The sequence below is a fragment of the Gekko japonicus genome, unplaced genomic scaffold (genome assembly GCF_001447785.1).
Source record: "Gekko japonicus isolate JY-2015 unplaced genomic scaffold, Gekko_japonicus_V1.1 scaffold281, whole genome shotgun sequence".
Classification (NCBI taxonomy): domain Eukaryota; kingdom Metazoa; phylum Chordata; class Lepidosauria; order Squamata; family Gekkonidae; genus Gekko; species Gekko japonicus.
In genome coordinates, this window is record NW_015174281.1 from 558,979 (window position 1) to 570,869 (window position 11,891).

An 11,891-nucleotide genomic window follows, 5' to 3' on the forward strand; every position below is an offset into this window, starting at 1 on the left:
GCCCACCCCCTCAGCGGTGCCAGGGCTGTGTCCTTCCTATCTGGGAAGAGGCCGGTGGGTCAGCCCTTCTGGGAACTGCGAGGCGCCAGGGCGACCGCCAGGCCTTCTCGCACGCGCCCCCCCCCCCCCCCGAGCCGGCAGAAGCGACCCGGACCCTTCTCCGCGCCGTCGCTCGGCGGCAAAGAGCCGGGCGCGCTTCATTCACACACACGTGCGCGCGCGCCCCCGCCCACTCCCAGCAGGCTATAAAAGCGCCGCTCCCAGCCCCAGCTCCCGGACTCCAGCAAGCACAGCTAAAGGGAGAGGGTGTGTAGGAAGGGGCCGCTGGAACTAATCGTCTGTGAAAGAGGCAGCTTTTTCACACCGTTTTCACCACGCCGCCCACCTGCGAACTCAACATGTGTCGGGGTTTATCTGGACTCCCCACCAGCTGCTTAGAAAGGTAAGGGGGGGAGGAGGCTTTGAGTAAGCAGTGCAGAAACCGGGGATGGGGGCACGTTTCGGCGGGGCCGTGTCCCGGGGCAAGGCAGGGGTGTGTTCAACAGTAGCACAGACTCGGACAGCATCTCGTGAAAGACTGGCTGGGTTTTGTCCACTCCGAACAAGATCTGCGAAAGCGAGCGAGGGGGAAAGTTGGCTACTGCTCTGCCAGCTACACTCAAACGTTACGGCCGTTGCAATCAATGGAAAGCATGCGCGAAATGCAACTTTTGGGATTGTGTTTTCGTATTTAGCAGGAAAGCCTCGGATAAAGGATCCATGGAGACCATCCCAGAGCTATCAAGAGCGCTATAAGACAATTTAGTCTTCGCAAAAGATTAAAATCTGCCTGAACCTCGGTTAGGTAAAGGTTCCCTTGCTCGAAAGCCAGTCGAATCCGACTGTAGGGTTACGGTGCTCATCTCAAAGCCGAAGAGCCAGCGCTGTCCGAAGACATTTCCGTGGTCATGTGGCCGGCATGACTAAACACCAAGGCGCCCAGAACGCTGTTACCTTCCCACTGAAGTGGTACCTATTTATCTACTTGCAATTTCTTGCTTTCGAACTGCTAGGTTGGTTACTTTCCCACAAGACCCGCTTGGAATTTTCTTTGCCGCAGTTGTAAATAATGCCACATGCAGGGCAGTCCTGCATAGAGTTACTCCTCCCTGTCCGTTTTTTGTCAAGGGTGCTCAGAATGGAGTAAATCTGCATAGGACCGCTCTGAAAGCCACTAGGCTAGGGTGAAGATTCCCCCGCTAAATTTTCCGCAGACATTCAGGAGGTGAACACGTTAGTTGCTCAATATGCCTGTAGATATAGATATAGATATATATGCATGCTTGTTGCATTAGAGAGGTGTTGCTACCCGCTTCGACTCCCGAGGATCGCATTTGTTTGGATATAATGACCGGGGGGGGGGGGGTTGAAGGTAAGGCGCACAGAGTTGGGTGCTTTTTGCACTGCAGTTCTTTCAAGCGCCTCTGCAAGCAGGGTGTGTGTGTGCGCGCGCGTCCGTGCCGCGCACCAACCTGGCGGGCTGTGAGCTAAGAATAGAAACATGGGGGGGGGGGGCGCGCGCCAGCCAGCCTCCGCCGAACTGTCGCAGTGATGCGCCAAGCAGAGAGACTCCTCTGGGCGGCTGCAGAAGCGCCGCGGCAGGCGCAAGAGCTATTCGCGACACCAACCTGAAAAGCGTGCGGAGGAGTCGGATGGAGAAGAAAAGAGTCCCTAGTGGGTCGCGAAGGAGGGAACTGGGTCAGGGAAGGTGGAGGGGGAACTAAGCTCTGTCCACAGTTTTAAAGAACTTAACGGGAGGCTTTCGATAACTGGTGTATTTCTGTATCGGAATATAAAGTAACATAACCAAGGCAAGGTAGCCACAGTAGGCCTGAATTAAAAAATGTCCCATTCCTTTCATAGAGTTCAGAACTGTGGCATGGGCAATAACAACTGGAGTGTGTGTGTGCCTGAAGTGACCTCAAGTTGCAGCCATCTTGTGGTGACCCCCTAGGGTTTTCAAGGCAAGAGATGTTCAGAGGTGGTTGGTCATTGCCTGCCTCTGCATCCTCTTTGACTTCTGCGTTTTGCTTGGAGCCTGCTGGAAGTCCTGCTAAGTGTCTTGAACTGACAATCCGAGTTTCACCCCAGAGGGATGGGTGGAAAGACAGAATAGTTTTAAGCACACTTAACAGCACTGTTACAGGCTGTAGAGCCTACTGTTTACTACATCTTTAGCCTGCTCTTTTCACAAGGTGTTCAGGGCATACGGTTCCCACTCTCCCCCCCCCTCCCCCGTTTTAACCTCACAACAATTCTGTGAGGTAGGTTGGGCTGCGAGAGTGTTTCATTTTTCATGGCAAGTGGGGATTTGGACCTAGATTTGAATCTGGGTTTCTCCAGTTCCAGACTGACACTCTAAACCTCTAATCCACTGCTGCCTACCGTGTATGCCGCATTATCATTGAATGCCCTCCAATCTACAGCTAAAAAACCAGGGTGTAGGAACAGCACTTGAAACAGTGCGATTTATTTAGGTATATTTCTCTTTGTAAGGTACACAAGCATACATTCATGTGTCCGATGGCCAGCTCCTGTTTAATTACTGTTTGGTGCATTTGACTTTTTAAAGAGCAGGCTGGAAAAATGTGGGAGCTGGGGAAGTATAAACAATTCTCCTCTGTGGACTGTCAGAAGCCCTGACGAGGGAAATCACAAATGCCCCCTCTGAGCCTCAAAAAAGTTTTGAATGATCCCCACGATCTAAGTCACATCTGGGGAAGGACCCCAGTTAAGAATGGTTTTCTTAACCACTACACCCAATGGCTGTGTGAGGTATTTTATTGGATACTTCCCAGAATGCATAGCAGCACGCCATTCTGAGTGCAAGCTCCTTGGGACAGAGACCTGCTTCTTTGTATTGTTTATTCCACAGTGAGCCATAAACACTGAAGGCAGTGCATGCATAAAACAAAGTGGCTGTTGCAACTTGCGAACGGAGCAATCACTTCTTGCCAAGACCTATTCCTTTCCGAACCTCATATTTTTTTTAAGTAGCAAACGAACAGTACCACTTGCTGCTTTGGGGACCCTTGGAAGAGGGTGGAATGGGGCTTGGAGGATAATGCACCACATGTTGTGTATCTGAGACAAGATCTTGCTCCGTAGGTCACGCGTACTCTAGGTCTCCAGTAACCAAGAGCTGTACCTTTCTGGTCTGTTGGGAATGTTTTCCAGTGGCACACGTCAGTTTGGGAGAAGGGCGATGATTTGGAGCATCTGTGGCAACCATTGCTCTACTGCCCTCCTTTCTCAGTTCTTTGTACACCTGTCAACAACAAAACCAGTAACAGATGAGACAGCTCATCAGCGAGTGGGAGAACCATGCAGAGCAAACTTGGAGTGAGACATCAGAGGGGAGGAAGCACTCAAGGGGTGCCAGATGCTCCACAGTGGGGGGGGGGGAGAGAAGCTGGTCTCTTAAATAGAAACAGTTAGCAGATGCACAGCTTTGCGTTCTTTGGGAGCTGTTGGTCTGTTTGCATCTGAAGAGCAGATGCCACATTTGCAAATGTATTGAACAAGTAAAAAACAACACCCTGCTTCTATTTTTTTTTTTTAAATAGAATTACAGATTTCAAAAATAAAATAAAAACATGTATACCAGAATGCAGGAAACAGAGCAATGTGAGTTGGTTGGGTCAACCACCTTGACAGGCACTCTTCCCGTGGGTTCTGTGGGACAGTGGCCAAGGGGTCAGAGTGGTGGAGGATGAAGTAAGCCGGCGATTTATCCATCAAAGGGACACAGCCAAATTGTAAAAATAGTAAAATGCTGTTAGCCAATTCAGAAATAAACATTTGTATTTGATTAATGCTACATAGATCCACCGTCAAGATTGGTGGGGACTTCGATGAGATATGTAGTCATTGATGTACAGTAAAATAATAATGGACAGATTTTAATAGAAAATTAGATGGCAGAATTAGAAATGCCACATCTCTACAGCTATACATCTCTACAATACTGCACTGTTTGATAATGAACTGTTTTTAGATGTTTTACGGTAATTGTTATTTGTGTATTTACTTTTATGTAAGCTGCCAACCTAGCAGTTCGAAAGCAAAAAGTAGATAAATAGGTACCACTTCAGTGGGAAGCTAACAGCGTTCCGTGCGCCTCGGTGTTTAGTCATGCCGGCCACATGACCACGGAAACGTCTTCGGGCAGCGCTGGCTCTTCGGCTTTGAAACAGAGATGAGCACCACAACCCTAGAGTCTGATTTGACTGGCTTTCGAGCAAGGGAACCTTTACCTTAAGCTGCCCTGAGCCTGCTTTGGTGGGGAGGGCAGGGTATAAATGGGAAAAATAAATAAATATATTTGGAAGCTCAAGCTTCTTTTTTCTTCTTTAAGTTAATCAGTCTGAGGGACTCCTTGGTGCAGTTCTAAGCAGTGTTGTACTCTTCTAAGTCCATTGATTTTAGTGGACTTAGAATGGTGTGACTCTACTTAAGATGGCACTGTGAGTTGCTTGCACGTAGAAATCTGGCCTTGTCTTGGGTGTAGGTGAGGTGTAGATGCCCGATTAAGAATGTTGTGCAACTGAAAAGCTTATTTGTTTTGCAAACAACAAAGATCTCTTAGTAAGATATTCCCACATCTACTTTGTATTTTCTGCAAAAACGTGCAACAACTGCCATTCTGTTTATATGTGCACGTAAAAGCCAACCCAGCCAGGGCCCAGGTCAATAGTGAGGTCATACAAAAGCTATACTTCTCACGGTAAAGCGCCTTTGACTTTAATGCATGCACCACTGCCCCCTAGTGGCCACTTTCCTCCTTATGGTATTGACATTCTGCTACTCAAAAAACTGTTTTTCAGAGCCAAGGAGTTCAAAACCCGTTTAGGGATCCTGCTTCATAAACCAGAGCTGGGACATAAGATTGGGAATTGGAACCACAGCACAAAACACAGGTAAGCAAGGCATTCTGCCAGCCCTGAGTAATGTATTTATTACACAGAGAATATCTAGCTACAAGAAGGAAGGGCTAGAAAGAATACAGAGCCAGACATGAGAACTGTTAGAACATAAGAGAAGCCATGTTGGATCAAGCCAGTGGCCCATCCAGTCCAACACTCTGTGTCACATAGTGGCCAAAAACCAGGTGCCATCAGGAGGTACACCAGCAGGTCCAGAACTCCAGAAGCCCTCCCACTGTTGCCCCCCCCACCCCCCCCCAGCACCAAGAATACAGAGCGTCACTGCCCCAGGCATAGTGTTCCATCTATATTTTGTGGCTAATAGCCACTGATGGAGCTCGTGGCTGCTCTTCAACCCTGAGCCAACCTGCACTAATTAGAAAGGAAAAGTGACCCAGTTGGATGGCACCAGTGAGCATCTAAGCGGCATCTCTCACTCATTTTGCTGATAGTCATATATTAGTTCTGGGCTTTTCCTGTTTCCCACCTTTACTCCTCACCCCAAAAATTTCTTTGCTTATGGAACTTTCAAGTCACCCAGCAAATTAATTTTAGCATTTCTTGTGTTCTCCAGATATGCCTTGGAAGAAGTGCTCGGATGGAAGGAATCTTTTGACCATTTATTGAAAAGTAAAAGTGAGTATGAATTTCTTGGAGTACATAATGGTTCTAGCAGAAGAAAGTACTTACGAGTCTCCATGTAAATCCCCTCATCTTAATAATAAAGTGCCATCAAGTTGCAGCTGACTTATAGCAACCCCTCAAGGGGTTTTCAAGACAGGAGAGGAGCAGAGGGGGCTTGCCATTGCCTTCCTCCACATAGCGACCCCAGCCTCCCTCGGTGGTCTCCCATCCAAATTCTGACCACGGCCAACCCTGTTTAGTTTCCAAGTGCTGACAAGATCAGGCTAGACAAGCCTATTCAAGCTGCTCTGTAGACTTTGGTAGGGTTCAATAACGACACAACACACCGAGACCTCTTGAAGCTGCTCAGGCTCTGTCTCTGTCTCTCTCTGTACCAAACTGAACTGTCTTTCTGACAGGCTGAGTGTTTTATTTTAGAGTCAAGCAGGCTCACACAAGGCACAGTGAAAATGTTACAATTAGAAGCCTCTATGCTAAAATCACAGAATGTTCTTTCTCATAGCTCATCTTTCCCAAATGTTGCAAAGACGGTGCCTTCAGTAATTCATTGTGCTCGTAAATAAAATAACAGACTCATGCAGACTCAGAAAGACATTGTGCATTTTTGCCAAGCCAATCTCCCGGTGAGAGTGTCCCGGTGGGAACCTGAACTTTGTCCTGGGCATGCCTCGCAGGATTTTGTTCAGACCCCACACTGCTCTCCTTGCCTTCGCTGTCCACAAACTTGCTTCCATGCTCCACAGTAGGCCAAAAATAGCTGCCCTGAGCCTGCCTGGGTGGGGAGCAAATAAAATAAATAAAATGAAAAGAGCAGAGAATTTCCTAGACATGCTAGAGTAGAACCTTACAAAACCACCGTTTAGGAGGTGCAATGCCTTGTGAGCAGAAATTCTCCTTTGTGAGCTACTGCCATTAAAGTTGTGAGTGAGCCATTTGGCTGGTGCATAAGTCAGTTTGCTCTGGAGTCATCCCTTCCTGAGCTGAGACAAAAAGCTGTGAGTTGGAGGCTAAAAAACTGTGAGCTAGCTCACGCTAACTCAGCTTAGAGGGAACACTGGCCTTGACTGCCGTGAGAGTCCTTCGGGATTTTCTGCCCTCTTGATTTTGGAGAACTGCCCTTCTGTATTAGACTACCCTCAGTGACCCAGGTCTGCTGTGGTCAGTAATAAATAGGAGGTCAGATCAGTCACAAACGGGACTGTGTGTTTCTGTAAACAACCGTGTAATCTCATAGAAAGACCTTTGCTATGGTTTAAACCATTTTTACCTTATAGACATCCACACATCATTTGTTGGCTTGAGTAGATCTATGAAATAACTTACATTCCAGCAAGACATTTTTGCACGTTCTGATGTTTGTTAAATATGAGGCTTTGGTATTGTTTTACATTTTTTCCCCTTTAAAATGACAGTGCATTCCTAAACAGAGTTACACCCTTTAAATCCACTCCGTTTAGTGGCCTTAGAAAGTGGTAAATCTGCTTAGGATCGTACTGTTGGTGCTTTTCCTCGGTACAAAATCAGCCTTCCACTGCTTTTGTCCCCATTCACTGCTAAACCAGATATTCTCTGTCCTCTTTGTTCACAGATGGGATGGCAGCATTCCAAGGCTTCCTTAAAACAGAATTCAGCGATGAAAATCTGGAGTTCTGGCTGGCCTGCGAGGAATACAAGAAAACCCGCTCAAAAACAAAACTGGTTTCAAGAGCCAACAGGATCTTTGAAGAATATGTTCAGAACGAGGCCCCCAGAGAGGTGAGTAAAAGGTCTCTCGAATGAACTCGTTGCAGCTGCAACTAAATGTGCTGTGTTTTAGCTAACGTAGGTATGTTCACATGGAGCTTTTTCCAACCTCCTCGCACTGTCTCAGGAACAGGGAATCCACCTGATTGTAACATAAGAACAACTGTGCTGAATCAGACCGCTGGCTCATCTAGGCCAGTATTCTGTTTCGCACAGTAACCAACCAGATGCCCTGGAAGAACTGCATGTAGGATGTAAGGCCAAGTCCTCCCTTGTTATCCCTTACCATTGATATCTGGTGGTACTACCACTGGGGGAGGTTCCATTTCTAGCTTCTGTACCTGTGGCCCATTCTAAATGTGTGCTACAGGTGTTCTAACCTATGTCTCAGCTATGACTGAATGTTGTACACAAGTGTTTATGAAACCAGGTGGCAAGAGGAGCCTGTTTGTTCACCTGCCACCTGTGTGAATCCTAGCCCCTAGGAGCCAGATGATACAATTCTCCTTATCTCTTCATTCCTCTGTGCCCCTTTAAAAGCAGCATGTCAGTTCTGGAACTCTCACAAGATTCCTTCTACGCATCATCAGACTTTGGAAGCCATTTTGAGTTGGCTGTTGCCAGGGTAAGCAAAATGGTTGGCTCAACTCTTGCAAGAGGAAGTGATCTCATCAGAGTTCTAGAAGCCCTGTAGGGCCTCATCTCTCCTTATATATAATTGAATAGTGGGTGCCAAAGTTCTAATTCTAAAATGCACTCCCTTAGTGTATGGCTGATGGCACTGCTCCTCAGCATATATCGCCACCAATCAGAAGGCAAAGCCCGGGTCCCGCCCACACCACAACTGCTGCGACAACCTGGTCTTTTGCATATGGAAGCTGATTGGACTTCAGTCCATTCCACACCTCAAACTCCCCCCCCCCCCGCAAGGCAATTGAAATTTTCAGTTGCATAGGGGAGAGGGGGGGAGGAGGAGAATGGGTAACAATGGTTACCACTCTCCAGGTGAGGGCTACAAATAACTCAAACATACAAATGCTCTTCAGGTAGCAGAGATCAGTCCCTCTGGAGAAAACAGTGGACTCTGTCATTAAACCCTGCTGAGGTCGCCACAGGAAACTGACACTGTTTGCCCAAAGCCAGAGCACTCTCCCAGAGCCTCTTTCTAGATCCCGTTGTATTTATTTCTGCAACAGGCATTATTTCTAGTTCTTTGTAAAGAGAGCTGGGGCAATGGAGAGGTAAGTGAGGGTTATCTCCTTTGGCTCCTGGGCCGGGGTAATGGCAGCAATAAGTGAGGGGTGGGCTCACAGGTAGCATGGCAAAGCACTTTTAAACACCACTGTCCCCTGCCCCAATATATGTGCATATGTAGGCGTCTTGCGTACTTGTGTGGCTTGCGCGACTGAGCACCTTGTCTAGAAGGAGTGCTCAAAGGAGCCTGCAGTACAAATGACAAATTGCGATTTGTGCTCATAAAACTAATTAGCCACATCATCATTAGTCATTTTGCAGCTAGGAAGTAATGAAGCAAGAATGATTTCCTTCCAAATTGTACATTGCAACTAGTAGAAAGGAAGCTCTGTTGTCTGAATCTTCCATTCACTGATCTTTCTTCTGAACCGTGAAGTTCTTCTAAATAGACCCTCTGGCTAAGAACAGGATCATATTTGCATTCTCCCTGATTTTACCCAGTATTTTGAGTGGTTCATCTCTTCAATTTCATGCACAAGGATTCAAATGGCTTACAAGGGGGTTCAGATTATCCAGTTGACCTTGTCAATTATTTATGACTACACAAAATCTTCCAAGGCAAGAAAGGGAGGCTGGAATGAAGGGAGAGGTCCAGCCCTCCCCCCCCCCAATTCTTCTCTCCCCATTCAAAAACATTTCCATCGTTCTTTTTTCTCCTTAGAATCAAGCCCTGGAACACTTCGCGTGCTCTCATTCTCTTCCCCTCAACCATTTTTATTAACGACAACCACTAATTAATTAATTGTTTGGATTTACTAGGCCACCCTTCACTACAAATCGGGCTCAGGGCGGCTTACAACAAATAGAGGAGATATTATATATTTCTCTTACACAATGGTGTACGAATCGGTTGGGGGGGGGGCTAAACCTGTTTGGTGCCCTTGGCACCTTGGGCTAACCTGGGGGAGCTAAAGGCCACATCAGGTTTCCTGAGGAATGTCCCTTCCATTTACCTGGCAAAGGCAAGTGTGAAGAACTGGCATTTGTGGGGAAAATAACTGGCCAGCAGACCCTTGTGAGGGGAGGGCCCTTTACCAGTGACCCTTCTAGGAAAACTAGTTGCTGAGAATGGAGAGAAGTGCTAGGTGGAGAGAAGAAAATTGACTTTTGTCCTTTTATTATTTTTTAATGCACATTTCCACCTCACAGAACTGCTTATTCATGCTTCTTGTCTACAATGATGAATACCCTAATCTGGATCCTTACTTCTAGGTTCTCTCCTCCCTTGTACATCTCTGCAACACTTATGAGATTGGCAGATTATTAAAGCTCTCTCAGCTCATACGATCTGTTTTGCATAGGCCTGACTGTTGAAATTTGTTGGATATGCTTCTAACAGAAATTTGGGGGGGGGGGGGGTTCCTCCATTGAAGTCCAGTGGAAGCAAGTCCTTTTCTGATGCCCAGTGAAGAGAGTTTCCCTGCCTTAAATATGGTATGGGAATGTACATAGTTGTTTTTTACACACATGGTATTTGGGAATGCACACTAATCAAAATGTGCTGTCCCTTCTTTACAGGTGAATCTTGACCATGAAACCAGAGAGGTGACCAGAAATAACCTCACAGTTGTCACTCCAGCTTGCTTTGAGGAAGCCCAAGCCAAAACCCACACCTTGATGGAGAAGGACTCCTATCCCCGGTTTTTAAAATCTGCCTACTACCGAGACCTGGTAGAACAAGCAACGAGCCACAGAATGGGCAAGCCCACCCACACTTGAGTCAGTCCGTTGTCGCTGCAAGGAACTGTGATGAGGGAACAGAGACCTAGAATGGAAAAGAAGAGGCAGGAGCCGAAGAGGGAGGTGCTAAGAGCTTTTGAGCAGCGGCGCTTTGGCTGGGGTTTTATCCTTGCCAGAATGCCCGATAGCTCAAAGGCTTACATATGCCCAGAAGTTCAGTTGAGGAAAAGAGAAGACCCCTCCGTATGTGATAAGAAACCGGGAGTTTGTGTTTTTAACAAACAAACAAAAACCTCTGGAGAAAATTGTGCAAGGAGCAACTTGCTGTCCAGGCAAGAGAAGGAAAGCGAAGGAAGTGCGAATTGAGTGACGGATAACTGGGAAGGTTGAATTCCTCTCTAAAACTGTCCACCACCTGCTGAGGACCATTATGTGTCTGTGCATCCATTTACATGCATCAGCAAAAGCTGCTGCTTGCTCTTAGAAGCCTTCCTCTGCTGTGCCGCTAGATACAGACAGCAAACCTGTACATAACGCACAAGAGCTTTCAAATCTCCACCCTGCAGACAGCTCCAGACACCTCAGCCCTCTGCATGGTGGTGCACCACCCTGTCTCAAATGTGGATTGCAAGGCTTAGTATCCTAACAGTGTAGACATTGCTTTGCATTTGTACTCAGACGAATTCTGCCACTACTTAGTTGCATCCATAGATCTCTTGTCCTCTGCCCCATGCATGTAAGTGGGCAGGGCCTCCTTCCATTAATGTCTGCAGAAGGTGCGTTATTGAATCTGCAGAAGGTGCATATAATTGATGTATATATAGTGCCTCTTATGAACTTTACATGCAACCTGGGGTTATCACCCCCTTTTTTAATTAATTATTTTTATTTATTTATTTATTCATTGTTACTGTTATTGCTATTTATTCAGCCCAGGGCATTCGGTGAGCACAGCACTTTAGAAGCAGATTTCTCAGATGAATCATTGCATCCATCAGCCTAGAGTTGCACTCGGAGTTTCTGCTGCTACTTGGGTAACGTGATGACAGGCAGGATACAGAGAGGGAGGTCAACGGCAAGAGAAGGGTGACTGGGCTAGAACAGCCTTGCAACAGGCCCCTAAAAAGTTACTAGCCTGCGGACGCTTTTACTAGACCTTCTGCCCATACACAACAGATGCCATTCATTTATGGCACATTTTAAACAGATTGGGGGCTCTCTTCTAGTGTTGCCAACCTCCAGATGGTAACTGGAGATTTCTTGGGATTACAGCTGATCTCCAGGCGACAGAGATAAATTCCCCTCTATGGCATTGTACTCCATTGGAGTCCCTCCCCAAACCCCACCCTCCTCGGCTTCACCCCCAAAGTCTCCAGATATTTCGCAACCTGGAACTGGCAACCCTACCTGAGTCTCTTCCCATATAGAAGCACTTCATTCATACCAGTGATCAGGTGAACGGGTGTTTACCATCCCGGGCCAGAATCAGTCCAAAGGCAAAATGTGCCAAGCTGAAAACATTGCCAAATCCTAGGCTGTAAATCTGAAGCTCCACGGCACATAGCCTCACAAAAACACTCATTATTAGTCAAGGGGCCATTACCG

General features: G+C 47.0%; 1 protein-coding gene across 1 annotated transcript; it reads left to right on the forward strand.

Moving 5' to 3' along the window:
• Positions 1 to 302: 302 nt before the first annotated feature.
• Positions 303 to 11,564, forward strand: RGS16 (regulator of G-protein signaling 16). The gene is made up of 5 exons (XM_015423863.1): positions 303 to 442; positions 4,866 to 4,958; positions 5,539 to 5,600; positions 7,198 to 7,364; positions 10,125 to 11,564. The coding sequence occupies exons 1-5, from the start codon at positions 399 to 401 to the stop codon at positions 10,323 to 10,325; spliced, it is 567 nt and encodes a 188-aa protein (XP_015279349.1). The 5' UTR covers positions 303 to 398; the 3' UTR covers positions 10,326 to 11,564.
• Positions 11,565 to 11,891: the final 327 nt, after the last annotated feature.